At 28.8% G+C, this 19,603-nt stretch overlaps 1 protein-coding gene across 3 annotated transcripts; it reads left to right on the forward strand.

Annotated features, from left to right (window-relative positions):
* The first annotated feature begins 941 nt into the window (after positions 1 to 941).
* LOC145745338 (SLIT-ROBO Rho GTPase-activating protein 1-like) lies at positions 942 to 19,511 on the forward strand. Of its 3 annotated transcripts, none has more exons than XM_082563404.1 (24): positions 942 to 1,195; positions 7,708 to 7,894; positions 8,208 to 8,379; positions 8,543 to 8,680; positions 8,877 to 8,975; positions 9,728 to 9,856; positions 10,486 to 10,634; positions 10,811 to 10,988; positions 11,173 to 11,388; positions 11,496 to 11,580; positions 11,739 to 11,772; positions 13,211 to 13,238; positions 13,448 to 13,552; positions 13,835 to 14,003; positions 14,423 to 14,528; positions 14,881 to 15,013; positions 15,237 to 15,420; positions 15,691 to 15,877; positions 16,098 to 16,214; positions 16,430 to 16,581; positions 16,786 to 16,967; positions 17,467 to 17,520; positions 18,236 to 18,350; positions 18,495 to 19,511. In XM_082563404.1, the coding sequence occupies exons 1-24, from the start codon at positions 1,141 to 1,143 to the stop codon at positions 18,854 to 18,856; spliced, it is 3,336 nt and encodes a 1,111-aa protein (XP_082419530.1). In that variant the 5' UTR covers positions 942 to 1,140; the 3' UTR covers positions 18,857 to 19,511. The 3 variants fall into 3 exon arrangements, with proteins under 3 accessions (XP_082419530.1, XP_082419516.1, XP_082419523.1); XM_082563390.1 differs by lacking the exon at positions 13,211 to 13,238 and adding an exon at positions 12,792 to 12,915 and having other exon boundaries at positions 947 to 1,195; positions 18,495 to 19,510; XM_082563397.1 differs by lacking the exons at positions 13,211 to 13,238; positions 17,467 to 17,520 and adding an exon at positions 12,792 to 12,915 and having other exon boundaries at positions 948 to 1,195; positions 18,495 to 19,510.
* The last annotated feature ends 92 nt before the right edge of the window (positions 19,512 to 19,603 follow it).

The following is a 19,603-nucleotide window of genomic DNA, read 5'->3' on the forward strand; positions in this document are numbered from 1 at the left end:
TGACGTAATTACATTTTATCATATCACCAGGGTGTGGGTGTTAGATACCAAATTTAATTGTATTTTTCATTAAGTATTTAGCTTAATGGTGGCATTTTAAAAGCCTTACTGCCTTATTATGGAATTTTATTTTGTTAAATTCTTATAAAATGTTTTATTTAAAATGTTTATTTTATTCTGTGATTTGTTTTTAGAGAATGACATAGGTGGCAATCATTTTGGGGTAAGACTACATGATTTTTTACCTGTCATAGGTAGAGATTCCACTTAGGTCAATAACCTTGATTACATTGTTCCTAAAAAACATTCTTTTCTTTACAACACAACTAATTATGATGATAGACAACAGAGTGAAAAAACTTAAACAGTATTTTTATTTCTACCTTTTGTTCGAAGTTTTAAAGTAATACTACGTGTTTTTAAAAATTTTTAAGAAAATTGCTATTTGTAATATGTGTTTACTTTTTTATTGTAATAAAAGTGATTTATCTTACAAAGGTAACTTAAAACAAAAAAAATCACTTCGTTTTAATTATTAGTTCTTTGCCTAGGAAAGGTTATAAAAATTCCGCAATTCCGATTTTTATAAACTTAGCAGGCGACGCTAATAGAGCTCCAAATATTTATCTTATATAAAATAAATTTGCGTGTTTTTTAAAAAAATGAATCGGTCTCAGTGATGTTCAATCGTATTTCATTATACGCTTCTATATCAAAACTAATAATTAGCTAAAAACGTCAACGAAAGTTTTCTGTAATTAGCCCTTCCGCTTTTTAATGTTTTCCGCGATTTCGTTCCTACTTTTCCCCTCTTTTACTATAGTAGGAGCAGTCAATCGCTTACTTACATCAGAACATCTAGGTACCAGCCTGTGCTTTTATTTATAGGAAATTACAAAAAAGGCTTAATTTAAATTTTTTTTTTAAAAGGTTTTTAATTTAAAATTTAAAGAAATTTTATTTAAAATACAGACTTGAGTTTTTTCTAAACATTCTTACACAATACGGTATTAACTAAAAAACTAGCAGAAAAATTATTTTATGCAACTAAACTAATCTACCTGCTACCTGTGTTGTTAAAAAAAATTTTTCATTTGGATCTATTTATGGAATTATCAAGTGTGAAACAATAAATTGAAAATGGCCAGTCGGAAGGAAAAGCAACCTTTGCTTGACTGTGATGCAAGGATAAAAGGTAATTGAAAAGTTTATCCATTTTATTATTCCTTTTGTCAGTTTGTGTCTGTTAAAGTTTTTAGTTATTTCAAGTTATGGGTATTTTCAGCAAATATATATTTTTTTTACTTTGTGGTTTTTCTTAAGTTTTGTAATAAGATAATATTATATAACCAGTAAATTAAATAGTTATTTTTACTTTTAAGTTTGTTTTGCTATTAGTTAGATAGCAAAAATGGGTTACATTATGGTACCAAGACTTTGTTAATTAAAATTTGTATTTAGCTGACTTTTTAAAACAAACAAAGGGTTATTGTATTTATAATTTGTTGACTAATCGTTAAGTTATTATAAGAAAGGTGAATACATTTATTAGAAATAATGCAATGATGTAATTATTTATTTTGTAATGAAATATTTTTTTCAGTTCCCAACATTTTCGTTCCCGTTTTGTTTGTTTGCTAGGCTATATTGTTTGCGACCCTTTAATGTCACACCCAAGAAAAAATAATAGAATGGTTTCAAACTAAATCCAAAACATTTTTTGTAAAGGAATAATTGTATATATACAAAACAGGATAAAAATGAAATCTTGCATAAATAAATAAAGTAAAAGGAAATGCAGTATATTTGTTTGTTGTTCCTAATTGACATTGTTATATTGTTCGGTTAGTTTAATTGCAATGGTTACCAACTCTTGTGTATATATATACACATTTTTTACACAGGGTTGGGGTTGTTTATCTTAATAGAAATGCAGTTGGATGTGTATTGCCACATTGTTTACATAAAGTTAAATAAACAGACTGCCTGGGAAACTTAGTCAATTATATTTATTTTAGAATTAGCGATACAAAAACAAATGAAATTTTATTTGTTATTATACTTGGGCTAACACAAAAACTGGTGATACAAAAAATGCTTTGTTGTGTATGTCAGCAATCGCCAGGTAATTTTAACACACGGTCCATGCTCTATGGTTAGTAAGATTTCTTGAAGTAACCCAAACTACCAGTCCGGTGTAGTAATTCTTTTGCTTGTTTATAATACTTCAGCGTTGCCCCCTTTTATCGCGTTTACTTGGCGTGACCGCCGCTATACAAACCAACAAAACCCTATTGTCATTCGTGACGTGAGCATTGCTGAAATTATAACTCGAAATTCCGGGCGTAGTTGGCGCATAGCCAAGATAAGCCTCTGTGAAAGCGATTAGGGGGGACACGTCATAATAGTGGACAGCCCGCGGTATAAATCAAAGATTGCATTGATTTGCATTGCTACATGCATGTGACGTGTGTCAAAGTGATCTAAATGCTTAATAGATTGTATTTGATGTTGTGGAGACGTGGATATATACTAATTGAAACTGCATGTGGTACTTAATTATCTTTCATTTTCACACAAATTAATTTTACCGTAATACCCAACCATAATGAACATTTATTTAATTAATTGTGTGTTATTTAGAAAAAACCTAAATTTATTGTTCCTCGTTTTTTATTTCATGTAAGCGGGAGTCCAAAAACGTAATCGCTGTTTTCTTTTTTAGTTTTTTTATTATAGGAGTTGATACTGCATTCACATTCTTTCGTTCTCTATTACAATAAATCAATATCGCGTTTATTATGGCTTTCTAAAAGCGATTTCAATGCCTGGCATTATGGTTTTTAACTGTGCACAGTCGTTTTATTTTGTGTTCAAATGTCAGGCCCTGGAGAATCGCTGCCGGAAATTCTAATATTGGCAAGGATATTAGGTTTTTGTGTGTGGATAATGTAAAACTGTATACGGAAAATCCAATATTTTTGTTGAAACTTTAACAGTATTTTAACTTTGCTATTTCGTTTGCTTTATTTTTTACGTTTGTGGTAAAGGTAAAACAATGTTCTTATTAAATAATACTTTTAAATGTTAAAACTTTAAGTTTTATTCGTAAACTTAGAAGGTTTAAATGACCACAGGCATATGTAGATTCGATCGATAACCTCCACTTTAAAGTAGGTACCGTTTGTCGTCAATACATACTACGCATTTCTGGGTGGCCCCACTTGTATACCTGATAATAACCACAGCGATTAGGTTGCTTGCTTTGTTGACACAACGTTATTGAGTCTATTAGAGTTTGACGGACAGTTTTGGAAATGGGCACCAGTTCATGTTGCTCATAATTTAAACACGTTTTTATCAAAAGCTTGGTAAACATACAGGTCTTGTTCAGTCAAAAGCGAGAGTTGTACAGGAGATAAAATCGTTACTCATACGTACGGTAACCGAGTTGGACATTACAATTTCTAAATATAAAGTAATTTAGTTTCTTATCATGCCGGAATTTATATTTTTTATGTACTACAATACCTTTATAATTTCATTAAAAAAGGCCTTATTGGAGGGTATGGTCCATTGGCTTAGGAAATTTCAATTGAGAACTGTAATTGACATTCTTGTGACAAACCCTCTTTTTTATCTATGGCGTACGCCAGGGCACTTAACTGTCCTTATATTTTTAAGTTTATTGTATTGGCAAATTGTCAAGGGCGGATTTAAACTCAACATTGAGAGAAAACAATATTTAAACATTAGTTACTTGTTTATTGTAAGTCTATATCAGTAAAAAATGTTTTGAAGTGTTTGTAATTCTCGGATTGTTTATCGTTTAATATAGCATTGGAACGTAATGGAATCCGATTTTTTTCTTGTCATATTTAAAGAAAAATTGTCTACTATAGTCGACTATTTTATTTTTTTCAACACCCATATTTGGACAAAGACAATACATACATGTTACTTCAAAATTGCTTGTGTAGTCTTTAAGGTTTTTATAGCCTAACGCATGACTTTCAAACAATTGTTTAACAAACCTATGACCGGACACGTTAATTTTATGGTTAGGAAAATGTAAATTTGCTACCCGCAGCTGTTAACCAAAGAACGACCGCCTTAACCTATAACTGTACGACATTATTTTAGTATGTTATTAAATGACATTAAATACTGATACGCCACATTTGACACGTAATTAGAAATCCTGTTGTGCATCAGATGACATAATAAGGAAATTGCCAATCAGTCTTTTTGGTATTTTTGTTCATTGACATGGAAAAGCATTCGATGGTTGTGTAATTGGTTTGTAATGAGTTGACGCGGTTCATAATATATGTCACTACCGCAAAACTACTGTCATTGTGACCTTTTAAAATCATATCATTCTTATTCATAAATTAAGCCGTAATTTGGGACAGCGTTTAAAGCTGAATTTCGGCAATTTTTATGATTTGAAATTTAAAATAAAACTAATTAGGAAAAATAATTTGTTGCAAATTTCCATTCATAATAATCAAATTAGAGATCGATAAACGTTATTCATTATTAGAACGGAAGTTTTGAATGCGTTTTAATGACGTACTTTAATTTCCTATGCCACGTGTTGGTTGATTTTTATGTTAAAATTCTCGAAACTAAAAAAACACGCGATCATGAAACCATATAAGGAAGTAAAAAATTCAAAATTTTCTGTGCTATTTTTTGATTGTTAAAAATGTTCCTAATTATACAGGAAAAGCAGTCAAGCTTTAGTTTAATATGGAACTTTAATAACGGTTATAAACCCATTGTAAACTTCTTCATAAGGCTTTAAAAATCACTCAAAACGTCCCGCGACAATTCCAGGTCGTGACCGCCGCTCCTGAATTGCTATTAACCGGGAATCATAAGCTTTTAAGGACATTTTCTACTCCCCTGGGACGCAATGGAAAGTTGTTTAGTCGTTTTGGGCAGGTTTCGGGTTACATTGTAGGAATGCGAAACTGCGCTGGTTTGCGATATAGCGTGACCGAAATAACGACTTGTGACGTCACTTGTGTGAAAGACTTTTAGTTTCCGAATTGCGTGAAATTGTTTACTTATGCAAAAACACTTTTTATATTAAATTGTTTTTTTTTTATTAAGTGGCTCACGCTATCGCATCACGAGTAGCAAAGTATTTAAAGTGAGTTAATATTGTGTAAACTTTATTTGACACAATTTTACAATTTTTTGGAGCAATATCTAAAAAAATTGAGTGACACTTCAGAATTATGTCCTTTAAATTTATTTATAACGCATCAAATCTTTTATGTTATAAATTGATTGACTACATTGTATATACGTTATCGTTGAACTAATTCTTACATTTTATCCAATGTGCACGTTGTAGTTGATGGATTATTATTAATTCCATAGCGTGGTGATGCTACTTTTTTGTGTTGATTTATTTATTTTCTAAGTTCAAGCTGTGCGTGATGCCATTATCGATTTTGAATTTTTTCGTGTGATATATATACCTATTTCTGTGGTGATATATATACCTATTAAGTATTTTTTATATGACAATTAATAGTATGACAAACAAAATTCGAAGAAATGTTTAGTAGACTATACATTGTTTTTGTTATAATTGTCCACGATTTGGGTACATTTTAATACATTTCTGTGTAAATTTTATTTCCTACGTTTATGTTTTACTTTAAAACGTTAAAATTTAATAATTAAACGAAGCGTATATAGTTTTAATACAACGTACTTAAAATGTTTTTGTAAATGTGGTTTTATTCCCTTGAAAACAAAAGCAATTTCATTCCACTATCTGCTTCTGTTTTAAATTCAAAGTAAAAATAGGTTGAGTTGTTTACAAACACGGCCAATTTGTTTTAAAATAGTTTCAAAAGTTCAATAATGTGCTCGCTCATAAAGCGATTCAACAGCTTTTACGATGGACCATAAACCGTTGTTAAACGCTAAGCTAAAGTGGTTTTTAAACACTTAAAATGCTTAAGTACAATCAGTATTAGTAAGTTAGGCATCTGTCCTTGTTTAAAATCTAAAGCATGTTATTATAAGAACTTAAATTGTTTTTATAATCGTGGTTTTACTTTGTTTTTAATTTGCGAAATCAACGTATCGCGATAATATATGCTACAATTTTTTGTTAAAATGATAACCTTAATATTATTTATTTTGGTTCGGATGCGTTGTCTTAGAACAGTGTTTAATTGTATGCACAACAAGTTCAAAGTGATCGGATATTTTTGATTTTATCGAAAAGCACCATGATTTTATTCTTATTTCGTGAATGAACGTTTATATTGCCCTTTATAAACCGTTATTTTAATATCGCCTTTGGTTTATTGTATTATTTAACTAGTGTGACAAAATACCAATAGTAATTTCCAGCTATACCATTCATAGCACACGCGCGTGTGGTATTTTGATTTAGATTTTTGTTGGCATGACTTTTTATTCAAGGTCAAATAACCTCGTGCCGTTGAAATATTTTTCTTTTCAAGATCATATCTTTTTGTCGCTCGAACTTTTACGATGAGGTTCCCACACACCAGGAAATGACGTCATTTCAACGATGTAATGCCCGCGGCTTTACATTTGGTCGTATGCGAATTTCATATCCCCTGCTTCTACGGAAGACAATTGCGAATTAAATTAAAAATTGTTGTCTAGCTAAAAATGACGTGTGATGATTAATGTTTATGGCAAAATAGGGAAATATCACATCCAAAACTTACATTTTTTGCACACCATATTTGGTATTGGCTGGTATTTACTATTGATGACTATCAACATGAACACCAAACCTACAAAGGTTAAAGTTGTCTTATTTACAGACAAGTTGTTAAATTTTAAATGTGTGCAATCGCATCATTGCATGATTTAATTTAATCATGTTGAAGTTGTGAAGTAGTGCATACATAATCTCTTAATACTAGCCACCATTGAACTAACTTGGTACATTGTATTGAACTGCTGTACTAAAATGTTGACTATTACTATCCAAAAATTTGTGTGGCAGAATTTGTTGTTGTAAAATATGCTTTGATGCTCCATGTACATAGTTAAATCATAAACTAAATATAAGGGTTTTTTTAAACTTTTTTATATTGAAACAATTAGTTGGCTTGGGTTATTGTAGTAATCGCCTAGAACAGCGGTTATCAGGTAGTTTTCTAATTTTTGTTTATTTTCGGTAAACCTACTCAAAATGTATCATAATAAATCACTTAACTGACTTCAAATAAACTCGGATTATTTTAACCACGGTTTAATCTACCTTAACACAAGGGAATTGTGAGTCAGTAAAAGCGAAACAATTAGCTGTCTGATTTTTTATTATTTTGTGAACATATTGTTGGGTTGAAATCAGAAGAAATGTTAATTGTTCCACAAGAATGACTGATGTTATTGTTTGTTAAGTAAAGTAGATAAGGGACGATCTTTATTCCCGTAATGATCATTTTGTTGTTGTTTTTTGTCGTCAGTGTCTCTCTTGATAATTACTGAAAATTGATTTTTGACAATTTGAAACGTTAATTTGTGTTTGTTTGGCTTTTTGTTATTACTTTGTCAAAATAAATTCTAAATAATAAATCAAGGAAGATTTCAAAAACTAAACTATAGTAACCTTTTATTAACAATCTTTTTTAAAATTTATATCTAAAATTTTCTCCCCCCAATTTTTTTTTAATTTTAATTTTTTATTTTTAGAAATCCGTCTACAACTAAACGATCAAGTAAAATGTTTGGATCAACATACTGAATCTAGAACATCGCTTATAAATGATATTCAAGATTTCTTTAAACGAAAATCTGAAATTGAATCAGAATATGCAAGGAAGCTTGATGTCCTGTCAGAAAAATATTTGACCAAACAAAGAAACGTGTACGCTCTTAAGTAAGACTTGGTTTTATTTTTAGTCTTCTATATTATCCAACGCAATTTTTATATATTTTTTGCCAAATATTTCTGATTTTGTAACAAATTTATCAATAATTTTTGGTTAATAAGGTTCAAAATCTGATAGTTATGTACATTTATGGTTGGATTAAATAAAAAAATTCATTAATAAATATCAATTCTTTACGAAATTGTAATAAAGAATTTATAAATAAACAATTACAACATTCATTTTATTAAGTAAACATCGTCAAGACTTAAAATTCATCACTTCAAAGTTGTTTATCAACAAATTTATTATCATTACCAGGAAAGAACAACCAGACCTCGGCCTTCAATCACCAGTGTTGTGTTGGTTTCAAATGTTAGAACAGTGTCAACGCGAGAGCAAAGATCATGCCATGATATCAAATATTTACGTCAATCATGTGGTTCCTAGGTTACAGGGAGTGGTAGAAGATTGTTCGAGACTACATAAACAGGTTACATTTTGTTTGTGTGATAAAAAGACTGAAAGATTTAAACAGCAATAAACTGTTTTAAATGATCTTGTACCTTAAGCATCGGTTGTCATCTCATTTTGTTCAATTGTTTACAAATAATTTGATTTATGAATTTTAATTAAATTAGTTTATTATATTTTAGACAAGGGAAATAACTTTAAGTTCTCACGAAGATTTACTCAAAGATTTGCGCAAGTTATATCAAGCCATGCAGCTTTACCAAGTTTATTGGATTGAGTGTGTTCAAGCTGAAAACAAACTAAAACAAGTGGAAAAACAGGTTAATCTAACATTTAATAAAAACATTTTAAGCGTAACAGTTAAATTTTTTAACACAATAATTTTAAACATTTGATATTAAAATTATACAATAGAAAGAGTTCGGCTTAAAAGCCCTAGCAAATTTGGAGCATGTATATATACTTTGTTTTGTTTTGAAACCTTTTTCTAAATCAATATAATATTTAATTTTGTAGTTTGAAAAGCGAAATGAAAAAACCTTAGACTCCCCAAAAGTTGACAACAAAGTCAAACGATCAACTTCGTTTCGAAAAATGGAAAAACTAAAAGAGAAGGTAAATTTTTGATAACACATAAGAACAAAAGACCAAATGTTTAAATGCGAATAAACATTGATTGTCGATGTAATCTGTATGCACTGAATGCATGTTATGAATAATGTATGATATAATTTGTCTGCTGCCATGCATATTATAAACATGGTTTTGCATCTCAAAAGTTTATCAAAATTTCGAGTTTTTTTTATATTAAGTTTTAATGTGTAAGAGGTATATATATGCAATTTAAACTAGGTTGAACTATAAATAGAATTTGTGGTTTTCGTGGGTGTTTATATAGACACATGCAGGATGTACAGTTGATTTACAGCTCAACTGTCAAACTAATTGGCTGACTCCATTAAAGTATAATTAATGAAGTTTTCAACTATATTACTCTACTCATTATTGCAACTAAAACTCTGTTTTTAGTTAATCTTATTAAAGTTTATTTTTAACCATGTGGTTTTGTTTAAATTAAACAATAAACAAATCAATCACCAAAATTACCATAACATTCCTACCATCTATCTAAATTAAACATTTACTTTTATCTGATGCTCTGCTATTCAAAAAATATATGTTGCAATGGTTTTAACATGTAGTGAGGTAGCTTAATATAAAACATCATAATCTGTTAATCCCTATGTTTATTTACAGGCATTTAATAGATTGTAGAACTTATGTTTTAAGGTTATGTTAATGTTAAGTTGTAAACAGTTTTATATACATGACACAACCTATCTAACTTTTCGTTTTTTTTGTTACAGAGACTTGTAAAATATTCGGAGAGCAAATTAAAATCAGTGAAAGCAAGAAACGAATATATTCTACAGCTCGAAGCCACAAACGCTGCATTGCAAAAATATTATGGATCAGACGTTGGCGGAATTTTGGATGTAAGTGCATTACAAATTTCCACTTAAAAAATTTTATTTAAATTTGCATAAATTTACCGTTTTAGTATTTTTTCCTAAAATGAGTAAAGTGTCTGTAATTTGGCCTGTAATATACACTTCAAATCTCAAGGGTTGTTTAGAGTTGTAAAATAGCAGGTACTTCCTGTTTAGCAGAGCATGGAAAGTATACACAATGACTTGTTTAGCGTGAAGTTTTTAAGCTTTTTAACTTTATCATTATTAGTCACCTCAATAAGCCGGTAACTGCTAACCTATGCACTTTTATTAAAAAGTGGTTACTAAAAGTTAATTGTAATTATATACAGTGTAATTAGATGGTCCTTTTATAATTCTCGTTTTTTTACATTTAAATGTTAATGATAAATCAGTAAGTTTAACTAATAGTGTTGTACAACAATTTAAAACTTTATTGATTATATTTTGTTTATAAATAGGTATTTAATATTAGTGTTTTTAAACACTTACCTAATGTATTTGCTAGTTAATCTTGCATCAAATTTGTTTTTGCCAATATAGCAGTTTAACATTGGCAAAAAAATAAACACATTCTTTTTACAGTCTAGCAATTTGAGAGTAAATATTTTCTTAGAATTTTGTTTTTTATTTAGACAATGGCAATCGGATATCACAGTTCACTTGAACGAATGTGGCAAACTTATTGTGGTGCCGAGAGATCAGCTCAACACTCCAGAGTTGATGGCATCGAATTATTACGAAGGACCGTGAAGGAACTTGACCATGACACCGATAAAAAGAAGTAAGTGTTTTCTAGCTTGTTTCTGATTGGGACATAATTTTGTATTGTATTTATGGCAAAGTGGTGCATAAAATTTGTACAAAATTTGTACAAAATTTAGACAGATAGTATCTTGAATGTTTTCTAAAATTATTTTTTATTTTTTTCCTGTAACTTAACAAAAAATATTTTTTCAGATTTTTGGATAACAACAACAACTCATTTGCGACACCTCCGTCGTTCCAGTTCACTGGTTACACAGGTGATGAAGTGCGCCGAGTCTCTCTTGCCCTTCCCCAACTTCACAGAGAGATTGACAAAAGATGTTCTGAGATGGAGAGCACTGTTCATCAGATGAATACAGACGAAGAGGAGGTAATAATTTAAAATTTTTTGTTTTAAAAATAATAATTTTTTTAATTCCATTTTATAGTTAAGTTTTTAAAGTATGGTAGCTATCACAGTAATTGTCTTATTTTTTTAAACTTCAGATTTAGTTAATAATTAGGATGTTAATTTGAGAATTTTTCCTTATAATTTTAATCATACTCTTGTTCAGTTAAAAAAGACTGTTGGTGCTACTCATAAGTCCATTGAACAGTTATGGTCCACAATTCCAACCGATATAACAGCCTCATTTATTCACATGCATCATGGCAAGGATTTATCCCCATTCTCGGCTCTTAGATTTGCGTCACCTCCTCCCGCTTATATTAACAAGGAATTTCAAAAGACTAAAGCAACACTATTGGATACGGAAATTTTTTATATGGAGGTAAAATTTGTTAAACACTTGTTTTTATTTTCTGCTTAAAGAAATATTAATTTTTTGTTAATTTATTTTTATGTGATTTTGATTAAGTTTTTTGTTGATTTTTTTAGAAATTTGAAGAATACTTGCAGAAAAGTAACCAGTTAAATCGACTGCAAGCTCGTCATAGAACTTTAGAAAAAGCTCTTAATGAAGGTAAAATATATTTAATATGTAATTACTAAACTATATTTTTGTTATAATTTTTAAGTATAAAATATCTTTTTACTTGTTTTATGTTAAATAGTCTTGAACTTTGGGTATTGATTTATTGTACTAGTGATTTAAATATAACTTATTTATTATATTTTTAGAAGTCCCTGTTGCAGACACCAACACATTTTCAAGGTATGTTTTTTAATATAATAATTTTAAAATTTAAATGCCTTACAAGAATAGGTTTAATTTTATCAAGAATATATATATTAAAAATATTTATGTGACCCAAATCATTTACACAGTGTAATATTGGAGTGTTATGAAATGCATTATTAAAATGTAATGATTGATTTGTTGGTTGGTTTAATAGATAAACTAAACCATATAAACAATATCAACATGTTTTTCTAAAAAACAATAAGTCATGTCGAAAATTAGGTTTTGATTTTGTGAAATCATTTGGTTGAGTTATATAGGACAGTTTTCATATATTAATTTATATACCTTTAAATAATGTTGCAATCTGCAATGCCATTTCGGACATTTTTAAATTAAAAATTTTCAAACTTAAAAATGACAAAGTTGTTTATAAACATTTCTATCCCCTTGGCTTGTTTTATGTATGTCACGTTGATGTTAATGTTTGTTATTAATATACCTGTGTATGTTGTTAAAGGCATTATATCTCACACTGATTTAAACCTTGAATCTAAATATAGGCATTCGTTAATTGTCACTTGGTTATTAAACTGCTTGGGCCAAATGTAATTGGTGTATTAAGTTAACCCAATGCATGTGTTACTTATTAATTAACAGAGGTTATATTTTAAAGCTTTTGCAAGGACTAACTAGCAACTTTGTATAATTAAGTGATAATATATTAACTCTTGACTTTAGTTTTTGAACTTGATACATTTGCTATGCAATAAAATGTTGAGTAACTGCCTATTGCTTAATGGTTTTATTGCCTTGTAAAAGTGAAAAGTTCACAGACTTAATATTTGAACAATTTTAAGTGTTTTATTGCAACAAATATTTAATCACAATTTTAAACTTTTGTTTTTTAAAAATAGTTTCAAAATTATTTTATTTTATTAAAAAATAAATGTTTACATTTAATTTATGTTGTCAATTGTATACAACTGTGTTGTGCAAGTGTAAGATTTAATATTGCATGTTGTTTATGTGCTTTTATTCTAACCCCACAGAAGTACCCCTTCTGTCGCACCCAAACCCAGAAAAAAGGGGTTTGGACGTCGCAAGCGCTCAAAATCCAGCAATTTAGTTCCGTCATTGGGCCATTTCTCCACTAACCTACAATCTTATTTAAAGGTATATTAGCAGTTTACTGCACCAAATATTGCTCACGAATTACCAACATTCAAATGTTACTGCTATGAGTCTACTTGTTTTGCAACAAAAAATAAAAAATACCTAAAACTTTTTAATTAAATTTATAGTTTTTGTTGAGATTACAAAATTTTAGCAATTGGCTGCGTCTTTTGTATAATTTTGCAAAAGATTAAGGCCTAAATCTCAAGTAGCACTTTTGTTTGAATGTTGTTATTTCAAGGCAATATTATTGTCATTAAATTGACTTTAAATTATATTGTTATTTTGTGGCCAGGCCACGCAGGTCTATGAGGAAATTACAGGTATGATATCGCATGACCTTTTGCCTGTAACTAACTTTATTTAATATTTTAAAATATTGTTGTATAAATGTTTTAAATAGTATATATCTAAAAAATAAAGTTTAATTTTTAATATATATCTACACACTATAATCTTTAATTTCAAAAATTAGGTAAAAAAACACATATACTATTTTTTAAATATTTACTTACTTAAAAAATTTAATTAGGAATCTGGACGTTCAATCCCTCTAGTGGTTGAAAGTTGTATTCGAGTGATCAACTTGTATGGTTTACATCATCTTGGAATATTCAGGGTTCCTGGCTCACACCAGGTTTGTTTACAGAATTTTAAAATTGCTTTGAACAAATTTTTTAAGTTTTTTTACCAATTGTGAGTGCTTTTAACTTGGTTTGTATAACATCAAAATATGACCCTTGCAATAATAGTTTATCTTTTTTTAAATAAAGAAAGTAGATTTATGTCATATAAAATATTATATATAACAACTAATTTTGGTTTTATAAAATAATTTTATTGAATTTTTTGATTTAAATTTCTTATTTTTCAATTTTTTGTTTATCTCTAACTTTTTATATTTCTCTTGAATATTTAGGAAATCACAGAATTGAAGAATTTGTTCGAAAATGGAGAGGATCCAGTGAGTGAGAGGGAAGATGAAGTTGACATCAACTCTGTTGCTGGTTTGCTTAAACTTTACTTCCGCCAACTTGATGAGAAATTATTTCCAAGATATGTGTTCGATGATCTGGTGCAGTGTGCTCGTAAGTTACATAAATTGTAAAATTTATGAAAATTCGAAAATTTTGTGGTTTGCATTTTCTATTGGTTTTTAATTAAAATTGTCAAGCAAATACAGGATAATCTACAGAAAATATTGATTTTTTATATAAATAAACTAGAATTATAAATAAACTAGGATTTTTAGAAGCCTAATAGATTTTTGCTTAAATTGTGTTTTGTCATAGTTATCTGAGGAAATTAATTATAAACTTTGTGACTTAATTAACAAGAAAATTTTTATGAGTCACACTAAGTAACTACCCAAGAGTGTTATTTTTAATTCTAACAATATTTCAATTATGTAACTAATATTTATGGTCTAATTTAATTCTTATTCTAAACTTGTGCAAGTTTTGTTAACCCAATATGATTAGTTACTTTAAAAAATTTGTATTTCTAGACACGGCAAATATGGATGACAGAGTACCGAAGATTCGAAAAATAATTCTGAATATTCCGGAGTCTGTTCTTATTGTTATGAGATATTTATTCCAATTTCTTAACCAGTAAGTTCTAAAATTTTTTTTGGCAAATTCCATAAAAAAGTGCTGTAATATTAATAAATAAAAATGTATTGTTTGTACTGTACAAATAATACATTTTATTTTAATGATTTTACACTATTATGCATTTTAATGTGTTCTTTTGTTTACTGTTTGATATCTCAATATTTTAAATGTAAAAAAACTGTTCTATTACTTAACTTACTTAAAAGTATGTTATACTATTTAAAAAAAATGTTAATGCAACAATATTTTATTGGAATATTTATTTTAAATTCTTCAAAAAAATAATTTTTTTTTAAATTTTGAGAATAAAATATGTGAAAAAATTATTTAACTGTTCAATTTTTTTTAGTTTATCACAGAACAGTGATGAAAATATGATGGATGCTTACAACATTGCAGTTTGTTTTGGTCCCACATTGTTACCAGTACCTGATAATTATGACCAAGTTACATGCCAAGCCAATGTCAATGAAATTATTAAGGTAAAAATGCTCTATGATTATAAAATAATGTTCTATACTGCCTTACGTTTTCAATAATATTTTTCAATATTTTAACATATAATTTAATTTTTTTTAAATATAGTATGTTGTAAAATTACTTTATTTTTACCAAATTTTTGTATCAAATTTGTTATTTGTTATGTTTTGAAGACATTTTTTTTTGATTTTGTAACCAACTAAAATATACAACTTTTTTAAATAGACAATTGTTCTTTACCACGAGGAAATCTTCCCAGCTGTCCTGGATGGTCCAGTTTATGAGAAGGTGATGGCATCGGAGGAGTTTGTTGGCGATGAAACCACGATTGTTGACCCAAACACTGACCAAGATCATCCCTCAACTGAACAGCATAGCCCTTCAGCTCATTCCAGTATAAGTGATGATGGTAAAAATTATAAAATTGAAGTTAAATTTTTCAATTGTTTGATCTATTTAATGCACAAGTTTAATTTATTTATTAAGGCCTTTGTGAAATTTTTTCATGTAAAATTGGGTTTCTTTTACAGAATTATTATCTTAAAAAGTTTTTTTTCCATTTTTTTAATGAAAAAAGAAGCTGAATTTTTTGGCTATATGACAATCTTTTTGAAAATTTTACTAAAAAATATATTTTTCTTCTAATATTTAAACTATTTAACCTTTAATTTTTTTAAAGATTCAGAGCAGTTTCTTGAAGGTATAGCAAGGTACGATTACAAGGGTCGATCAGATAGAGAATTAACCTTCTTCAAGGGAGACGTTCTAACTTTGTACAGAAGAGCATCAGAGGATTGGTGGGAGGGAAATAATAAAGGAAAAGATGGCCTGGTCCCTCATGCGTATATTGCTGTGCAGGATATAGTGTAAGTGGGAGTTGGATTTAAATATATGGTTTTTCTTTTCATTATAATGATTCTTTTATTTAAAAGGTCAGTAAGGTTGTTTATGTATTAAAATGTTTTTTAATATGCCAGAAGGTATAAGTTTAATGTGTTTTTCATTTATCATAATATTCCAAAAAATTGACCCTAATAAAATTAACTTTATTTTTGTTTTTATTTGATGTTTTTGACTTGTGTTTAGTGATTTGGCATCTGATGTAATGTCCAGTCGAGCAGAGTCAGAAGTTAGTCTTGATAGCGGAAGCACAACTCAGTCTCCCACTCACAAAATGTCGGCTTTTGTTCCTAACAACAACAGGTAACTTGATCATTATTTCAATTTTTCAGTAATTTCTGTTAAGCAATATTTTTACTACAGCTTAGTTAATGTTTTTGGGCTGTCCTTCTTTAGGGTATGAATTTTTCGACTTCTTCAATTTTTCTTGTAAAAGATTATTTAATTTCTTTGCTGTTTGTGTTATATACAATTTTTATTATTTGGTAACATAATTGGATCGCTTGTTAATTTTATAGGAGGTTGAGTACTGAACCAACAAAATCAGAAACCACAAAGTTTCCAATGAAGACCAAATCATTGGATCGATATAATAATGTACAAGATTATATTAAACAACAAAAAGCTATGGCTAGTCTTGCCAGTAAAGCTGCCAAAACTGGCACAGCAGGTTTGTGAAATTAAAAATTCAATTTTATAATTTCATTGAAAATATGTAAATATAATTTCTAAGTTAAAACTAGCTGGGTTCTGGGTGCCAAGTTATTTTTTAGTTTTGTTTTATTTTTAAACTTGAGTTTGTATAATTTTTGTAAAACAATTTAAAAAACTGATTTTTGAACAATAAAAAAAAAAATATAAATTTTTGTCGAAGGTTTAGTTAGTACTCCAGAAAGCTCCAAAGTCTTACGATCTGGGAGTGTCCGACATGAGAAGAACCAAGAGCAGGATGTCCAAGGAGGAGTAGATCCCGCATCCATGAGTGTTGCTCAGAGGATCGCAAGATTTCATCGGAGTAGTAGTTCAAGTTCGGGAATTGATCACGAGACTATCCAGGTAAAACATAATTTTTCTAATTTAAAAAAATATTTTAAATGGTATTAAAGACTTTAGTTTATTTATAAAAATGTTGCGACAACAGATTTTTTGTTGATTTTAAATATTAATATGTAGATAAATTTTTAAAATTTAAACCTTTTTTGTGATACTTATATTGTTATGTATTTACTATAGGTTCTAACAATAAGCCAATCCCTATTTTAATGTATACATGTGAAATACATGTGTTAATTTATCATGCTGTCTGATATGTTTAAACAAATTTATCATTAAGAAGTTCAAAGACTTGTTCCTTCATGTGTATTATATAAATAATATATGTACTGTAGTTATTGACGTATGGCATGGCTTTAGTATATGGTGTTAAAATATAAAAACTAACACCTAGAAAATGGTATGCAAAATAGAATGTGCTATTAATATGATATATACTTGACTTGTTGTGTTTTTTTTGATTTTCTTCACGATTTTCTGCAAAAATTGGTGTGTTTTTCAGAAAAAGGGTTTTGGCACGATACCTCGTATTATAATACCGGAGGGCGAGGAAAAAGTAAGATGGTCACGACATGATTTTAATTTCAGCTTTTTTCATGTTTTTCTTATATTACGTCTGTTGCAAATTTGTTCGCATCAATTGTAATTTGTCTCAGTTTTATACCTTGTAAAACGGTCATGCTTGCTTGAAAATCACTTAACTGTTTTTATGCTTTTCCAATATAAGTGTGTTTTTGCATGCAATGTACAAATAATGTACATGCTTTTTAAAGTTTAAAGCATACAACTGTGGTATATGTAAACTGATATACATTTTGCATTGCACAAATTTAACATCACTTAATATTTAATATAAAGAAAACATTAACGCACATCTGGAAATCTTAATCCTAATATACAAGGGTTTTTAGTAAATTTTGTCTAACACATTTATAATGTTTTATGTTTATTTTTAAGACTGCATGTAGTCATGGTTTAATTTTAATATAACTATTGCCTTCATGACATGCAAATGTAATTTTAAGACACATGTTTGAATTTATTTATGTTTTATCCATAAACTAAAAGTTATGCAATATTTGTCATTTTGTTTCTAAACATATGTTAAGGTAACTATTGTCAGACATTCTTTACATTGCATGATGTTTTGCTATGCAGCTTCTATTGCATGATGCAAGCTATATTAAATTTAATCATTAATAATAAAAAACATTTTACGTAAAAGTTAACCTGTTGAAGTTTTTTGTAAATTAATTTTTTTAATATTTCAGGATATTGATGACACAATGAAGAATGCTTTGGACCAATTACAAGCACTTGATGTATCAGGAAACATTCATAAAGCTACACCTGATGTAGTCTTGGACACTCTCGAGAATAGATCAGGTAGAAATACCGGTAGGACTTGTATTAATGTTGTTTGTCCTACCATGATAATAATGGTGGTTTTAATTTTTTAAAAAAAGATTACAATTTTATTCAAATATTTGTTGAATTAAATTTATTTTAATCTCCTGTTTAACTATTAAGGACAAAGTAATGACTCGACTTCTGATAAATCTCACTCGAACAGCAGCACTTTGTCATCCACTGACAGCAAAAGTGGATCGAAGGCAAGATCAGGGAGTTGGAAATCAAACGGTCGAGGATCTTCTCCGTCGGGATTTGAGCCGAAGAGAACATTCTCCATGAAACAGCCAGCATCCAATAACAACAACAACAACAACTCTCACTACCAAGTACCAACAACACGCTACCCTGGGATGACAAGAATGTCTGGAAGAGATTTTAGTTCTTCTGCACCCAGGCCTGCAACAGAACCACTTAGACTGTCAACAAAATATGTTCAGCAACATCCAATAAAACAAAGTGTCAAGAAAACTGCCCTGTGAACAAAAAGTTGATTGTTGTGACATGCATTAACAAAAATTAATTGGAGACGTGATGTTTGCGAAAGAATTGTTTAATTGTCTAAGTGTTTTATGTTCTTATAAAATGTTATTTTACACAAAATTTATGCGAATGCTGGGTTCATAAACTACGAGATATCTAAATAACGTTTAATTTTGTTTTTCTTTGATTGAAAGTATAATGATGTTGGTACATTTTGTTGCAATCATGTTAATGTGCTGCTTACTAGCCTTTATGTAAGCTGTTTACCTACATTAAGTTGAACTAATGAATAAATTTCTTAGGTTTTAATTCTTTGGTATTGCCATGCCAGTACTGCCACATTTTCGTGTCAAAAATTTTATTTTTCTGCATAAAAATTACATTAATTTGCATTCTCAGTATATTGCTGTATTTTCTTGAAAAGTACATCATTTTTTCTGGTAATTTAAACTTGCTTCAATTTTTTTTTGATGTTAAAACTATTTGGGAAGGCAAGCTGTTAAAATTATGTTTTTTGTTTTTAAATATGCTATGTTTTCCCTTTTTTGTGTATTTCATTTTTAAAGCGAATATTTATTCAGAAAGAATATTTACAATTAAGTATGTAATGAAATATAATATTGTTGTTTACAGGCACTTTGTTCACACAAATAAAATTTATGTAATTTTATGATTTTAAATTTTGCAGTCAAGAATACTTTAATATATATTAAATAATTAGCAAATATCTTGTAATTAAACATAGG

Source organism: Corella eumyota, chromosome 1 (genome assembly GCF_963082875.1).
Source record: "Corella eumyota chromosome 1, kaCorEumy4.1, whole genome shotgun sequence".
NCBI lineage: Eukaryota > Metazoa > Chordata > Ascidiacea > Phlebobranchia > Corellidae > Corella > Corella eumyota.

Excerpts from the sequence above, each read along its gene's own strand:
- LOC145745338 (XM_082563390.1), top strand. The coding sequence starts at position 1,141 with ATGGCCAGTCGGAAGGAAAAGCAACCTTTGCTTGACTGTGATGCAAGG. Across the intron at positions 1,196-7,707 it reads CTGTGATGCAAGGATAAAAG|AAATCCGTCTACAACTAAAC; the intron begins GTAATTGAAAAG and ends TTTTATTTTTAG. Across the intron at positions 15,421-15,690 it reads TTCCAGTATAAGTGATGATG|ATTCAGAGCAGTTTCTTGAA; the intron begins GTAAAAATTATA and ends ATTTTTTTAAAG.